At 50.7% G+C, this 5,829-nt stretch overlaps 2 protein-coding genes and 1 long non-coding RNA gene across 3 annotated transcripts in view; 1 reads left to right on the top strand and 2 right to left on the bottom strand.

Moving 5' to 3' along the window:
- FBL (fibrillarin) overlaps positions 1-367 on the bottom strand; it is a 10,724-nt gene extending 10,357 nt beyond the window's left edge. Inside the window, exon 1 of the mRNA XM_040445871.1 lies at positions 240-367. Coding sequence (XP_040301805.1) covers positions 240-249 — 10 coding nt within the window. The 5' untranslated portion in view covers positions 250-367. The remainder of the gene's footprint in view (positions 1-239) is intronic.
- A 22-nt stretch (positions 368-389) lies between these two features.
- On the top strand, positions 390-5,710 carry LOC121011456 (uncharacterized). Its single transcript, XR_005781626.1, has 2 exons — positions 390-1,903; positions 4,769-5,710. It is a non-coding gene; the product is annotated as an uncharacterized LOC121011456 (long non-coding RNA).
- The window catches only part of FCGBP (Fc gamma binding protein), a 40,698-nt gene continuing 39,425 nt past the window's right edge, over positions 4,557-5,829 (bottom strand). The window contains exons 19-20 of the mRNA XM_040445866.1: positions 4,857-5,125; positions 4,557-4,732 (exon numbers count right to left, since the gene is read on the bottom strand). Coding sequence (XP_040301800.1) covers positions 4,723-4,732; positions 4,857-5,125 — 279 coding nt within the window. The 3' untranslated portion in view covers positions 4,557-4,722. The remainder of the gene's footprint in view (positions 4,733-4,856; positions 5,126-5,829) is intronic.

Raw genomic sequence — 5,829 nt, 5'->3', positions numbered from 1 at the left:
GCCCCGGAAGGGCATGCACGGTTCCCCATCCCGAGAGCGCTGCCCCCCCCCCCCCCCCGGCTCAGCGTCGGTCACAAGGCTGAACCAAGACCCCTCGCCACAGAAGACCGGAACTAGGATCCCCCTCCCCACAAGAGACCGGATCCCCTGCCCCAGGCCCCGCCCCTCCGATTCCGGTCTGGCCCCTCGATTCGTGCCGGCTCCAGTCCCAGACCCCGGACCCCACACCCGGCCTGCACCTGGCTTCATGGAGAGAACTCAGCTCGGCGGGTCAGGACTCTGCAGCGTCCCAGACTACACGAGTCTGCTTTCGCACGTGGAAAAGAACGCACGCGCGGCGACGTACGGCGTGTGACGCAGCCTCGCAGCCCCGCCCCTCGGAGCCCCAGCCGGGGCCGGGGCCGGCGCGCGCGCTGTGGGCGGGGCTTCGCCAGCCTCTCAGGGCCCCGCCTTGTCGGTGGCTTAACGCGCTGCTGGTTGAGAGATCCCTTCTTTGAATGCGCTTCTTGCTTCTTCTTAACTCACCCCACCTCCAATCCCGTAATCAGGGCTCACCCCAGGCTTTGCCCTCTGTCCCTCTTCTCTATTTCCAATTAACTCCCTAAGGATCCTTCTACACCCAAAAGCCTTCCCTGACCTATATCCACCCCTAAGAACAGGGACCATACTGGGCTCCCGTTCATGCACTGGTAAAAGCATTTAGGCACTGTTCTAGGCACTGAATACAGCAATGAACAAGACATACAAATCCCCACCCTCCTGGAGTTCATCTTCTAGTGGGAGTTAGTAGAAGGCAGTAAGTGCTTTGGAGAAAATAACAGAAGGGAAGGAAAATAGAACTGGGGGGGGGGCGGGGCGGTGACATTTCTTAATAAGTGGTCAAGGAATGCATCAGGTGATTTGAGCAAAGAGCTTAAAGGTGAGGAGTGAGGCATGCACCTACGTGGGGGGAAAGAATTCTAGGTAGAGAGGATTAATAGGTGCAAAGGCCCTGAGGCAGGAAGGGCATGGAGGGTTGGAGATGCAGAGAGGGGTGTGATTGGGGCAGAGTTAGCAGGGAAAGTGGAAGAGGAGGAGAGCAGGGAGGTAACATGGGAAATTGCGCTGGGCCTTCTGTGCCATGAGGAGGACTTTGCCCTTTACTCGGAGTGAGATGGAGCTATGGAAGTTTCCTGAACGGAGAAGGGATGTGATCTGACAGGGGATCACCGTGCATGTGGGAAACAGTGTGGAAGTAGCCATGAGAGCAGGAAGACCAAGGAGGGGCCTAAGGCAGTGGATCAGGCAGCAGATGAGGATAGACAAGGTCAGGGTGTAGGCAGAGGAAGGAGTGAGGAGTGAGCAGAGTCTACTTAAGGGTAGGGGAATTTTGTGCTTTGTAATTTAATGATGTTAATATTCATCCCGCAAAGCCAAACAAGTGCTACTATGAGAAATTACTAAAAACCTGCAGGAGAATGCACCGGTCTGTTCCATTCATTGCTGTATCGCTCTGTGCCTACAACTGGGCCTGGCACAGAGAAGGTCCTCAGTAAATGTTACCAAGTGAATGAAAAAACCCATGCTGTTTAGCGTTCTATGTGCGGGGTGTTCCAGCCACACAGAAGCATTTCCGAAAGTCTGTTTAAATAGTAAGATGGAGAATCTGCTGAGTTCATTCGGGATTTCTGGAGGCTGTGTAATAATCAGATGGCTCCAGTTGGGGATCATGTCACCTACTTCTTATGGATTTTTACTATTTCCCTTCCAATTAACAGGATCTTTTTTTAAAGGACGAAAATACTGAGAGGACAGGGCAGATTTAGAGTTGCCAGCCCTATTTTCTGGAATCCTGGCACCATCTCCTGGCTCTGAGGCGTTTCACCTGCCAGCTTGCTCCGCAGACCTGAAATTGGCAATACCGGTGAGTAGTCAGTGGGCGCCTTCTGGTCTGGTGCCGGGGACACAATGGTGGCTGAAAGAGTCCCAGGCCCCACCCTCTTGGAGCAGGCAGGTGCCCTGACAGTGTCAGCCCAGAGTGGTTGGGGCCAGGATGGGGACAGTACAGAACACCCGGGGCTGAGAAGCGGGGAGCACCGAGGGCTTTCCCCAGTTTTCTCTTATGCCCAACTCCCTCTGAACCTACCTTTTATCTTCCTGCTCTGACCGCAACACAGTTCTGCCCGGAAGGCATGCCTTCCGTCCAGCCCTTCCAGGAAGGGGCTGTTTTCTTCAACTCAGCCCTCAAGCCACCAGGCCTGCAGATGGGGTGAGACCCTCCTAGCTCCTCATTGCCTAGCTCCCAGAACTCCAGAATAAACTCTCCTCTGCATCTTCCTACCGTGTCCTCTCTGCCTCCTCCCTAAGCCTCTGACTCTGAAGTCTGTGCACTCACACTGTAGCCCCGGCTCCCATTCCTGTTGCCTGTTCTCCAAAGTCACCGCGGCTCACCTCGTAATTTTCTTTCCGGGCCTGCTGTCAATCAGGCTCCTCTTACCGTGATTCTTGGTGATTTCAACTGTTCTGGCCCCTCAGTGCCTTGACCTTCTCTCCTCTAGTGATCTTGTCCTCCACCCAACCCTTCCTTCCCATGCTCACACCCCAGGTGGGGTGGGGACACAGTGGTGACTGTGGCAGCCCAGAGGTCCTAGCCCGGTGGGGGAGAAAGACCCCTCCCCAGAGAGCGATGCCCCCGCCCAAACCGCAGCCCCTTCAAAATCTAGTTCCGTGCGTCTCAGTGTCTGCCCATCGCGTCAGGTCTCTCCAACTCATGCCCTCTAAAACTACTGTGCCAATGACCCTTCAGCCATCAATCCGTTAAACTAACCTCTTCCCTGTCCCTCACCCCCTTCATGATCACACCATTCCCACCGCCCAGGATGATTCCTCGTCCATCCTTACTACTGCTCTGTGGCTCATACCCTCACGCTTTGTACTTGTTTCTTTTTTTTTTTTTACCCAACTGAGTCTACCCTCTCTCTCCTCTGCACTTGCATCCTGGCAGCTGAATGTGGATAGAGAAAAACCCGCACTCACTCTGGCTGGTCTCACTTTGGATTCATAATGACAAACCCAAGTGGGCCCTAATACTGCCCAGCCAATCCTACCGCGTGCCCTGAATCCATTCATTCTCCCATTTTTTCTTTTTCTTTCTTTCCTTCCTTCCTCCTTCCTTCCTTCCTTCCTTCTTTCTTTCTTTTTCTTTTAAAAAAAATTTTTTTTTCAACGTTTTTATTTATTTTTGGGACAGAGAGAGACAGAGCACGAACGGGGGAGGGGCAGAGAGAGAGGGAGACACAGAATCAGAAACAGGCTCCAGGCTCCGAGCCATCAGCCCAGAGCCTGATGCGGGGCTCGAACTCACGGACCGCGAGATCGTGACCTGGCTGAAGTCGGACGCTCAACCGACTGCGCCACCCAGGCGCCCCACTTTTTCTTTTTTTAAATATTTATTTGTTTTTGAGGGAGAGAGAGAGAGCGTGCGAGCATGACTGGGGGAGGGCAGAGAGAGAGGAAGACAGAATCCCAAGCAGGCTCCGCACTGTCAGGGCATAGCCTGATGTGGGGCTGGAACCCACAAATCGTGAGATCACGACCTGAGCCGAGATCATAGAGACTGATGCTTAACTAACTGAGCCACCCAGATGCCCCTCCCATTTTCTTATTTTCCCTATTAGTAGTATCGGCAACATGTTAATTTTTAAATGATATGTCAAAGCATAATTTATATATCACAAAATCCATAAGTATATGTATGGTTCAGTGAATTTTAGGAAATTTATGTAATTGTACAACCATCACCTGACCTAGTTTCAGAATACTTCCGTCTTCCCATTTCCTACAGATGGAATCACACAATGATGGGCATTTGAGTTGTTTCCAGTTTTTGGTTATTATGAATATGCTGCTAGGTACATTCATGTACAGATATTTGTGTGGAAATATGCTTTCTTTTTTTTTTTTTTTTGGTAAAGAGTTCTAGGAGTCAAGTGACTGAGTCCTATTGTAAGAGTATGCTTACCTTTGAAAGAAACAGACACACTTTTCCAAGGTGGACCTATTTTATTAAAAATTTTTTTTAAATGTTTTATATTTTTGAGAGACAGAGAGAGATAGAGAGCAAACAGGGGAGGTGCAGAAAGAGAGGGAAACACAAAATCCAAAGCAGGCTCCAGGCTCCAAGCTGTCAGCACAGAGCCTGATGCGGGGCTCAAACTCACAGACCACGAGATCATGACCTGAGCTGAAGTCGGACGCTTAACTGATTGAGCCTCCCAGGAGCCCCTCTCTTTCCCTTTTTGACCCTTCCCTCCATCCAATTTTTCATCTTCTCTTCATCCACTCTTTTAATCATCCATTTCCTCCTCTTCCCATTTCTCCACCCCTCATTCACCCATTCATGTCCCCTTCCTCCCTCTCTCCCTTCCCCCTCCTTTTCACCCATCCACCCATCCATCCATCCACCCATCCTTTCACCCCCCAATAAATATTCATTGTGTGCCAGATGCCCCAGGCATCTGACAGCTGCTGTGCAAGGAGAGTCATGGAGGAGAAGGCATAAGACACACACATCAGCATGCAGTTTAGCCCAAGATATTTATTCAGTGCTTTCACAGTTGGCCTCAGTGGCTCATCAAAGGCGTAGAATCGGGTAGGGGCACATAGGGACACTGTGCACTCTCCAATTATTTCGGTCTCCAGGAGGGTCAGGTCCTGAAGTCCTCATTCCTGGTGGATGGCTGATCAGCTGTGACTGTAAAAGACAGACTCTTAGCACTTCCTCTTGCAGACTGAGCACCTACCCCGACCTTCTGCTTCCCATGAAGGCCCCAGCGCCCCTGCCCCAAGCGGCCTGGCTTCCATGCTACATCCCTCACCATGCAGAGAAGTCCTGCGCTCTCCAGCTCTCCAATGTTGCCTTCTGGGAGTCATGCCCATCATTGGACTGGTCCCCGTCAAAGTTTCCGCAGGCCCCACACAGCTTCCCAGCATGGTCACTGCTGACCATCACGGCCAGCTGCCCATTGGTGCCAAGCCACACCTGGACCCCTGCCTTCTGCTGGACTAGCACAGAGCCATCGGGGTTCTGACGCACGGACACAGATGTTAATACCTCAGCTGGGAGAGCCACTTGGAGACCGTTGACCTGGTGGTGGTTGAGGAAAACACAGAGTGTTACCAGGATGGAGACTCCAAGCAAGACAAGAAGTTCAAGGAGCAAAAAAAGAGACACAGGTGCTGAAAGCGATGAAGATGTGGATGGATGCACTGAATGGAAAGATGTATACACAGCTAGCTGGGGATTTGGGCAGAGGTTCAAAGGACAGAGGACAGATGGACAAAGAGACGCATCAGTGGATAAATGGTCATGCACAAAGCATTCTAAGGGCAGCCAGGATGGTGGGGAGCACTTTATACCAGACAGATAAATACATGATCAAACCCCAGCATCATCCTGTTCTACTTTTCAAAATAAAAGAAGCTTTACGCATGTCCTGTAAGTTATTGGTTCTCTAACAAAAGCAATTGCATGACTTAATTTTTCAATGCTGATGTCTAAAGACAAGTAACGACCTGGAAAGTATCACAGTTATGTGAGAAAAGTCCTGTTTCTCTGTCATAAGCTGTGGACTCAGTAACCTTGGTAACCCTATCTGGGTTTTTCCTTTAAATAACTGTTGTCTCTTTTCACCGATGAGTTAATCCTTATAAAGTGAGACTCTCTGGAAAACCTTCTTTGAAAGAAAAGTTCTTTTTTTCTAAATGTTTTGGGTCTGGGTCTTCCTCTGGCAGATGATTGGAAAGATAGGTAGATATACCTGGATGGATGGATGTGTGGATGGATGGATG

The sequence above is a fragment of the Herpailurus yagouaroundi genome, unplaced genomic scaffold (genome assembly GCF_014898765.1).
Source record: "Herpailurus yagouaroundi ecotype Mexico unplaced genomic scaffold, PumYag 194, whole genome shotgun sequence".
Lineage (NCBI taxonomy): Eukaryota > Metazoa > Chordata > Mammalia > Carnivora > Felidae > Herpailurus > Herpailurus yagouaroundi.
This window is presented reverse-complemented; position numbering and strand designations above follow the sequence as displayed.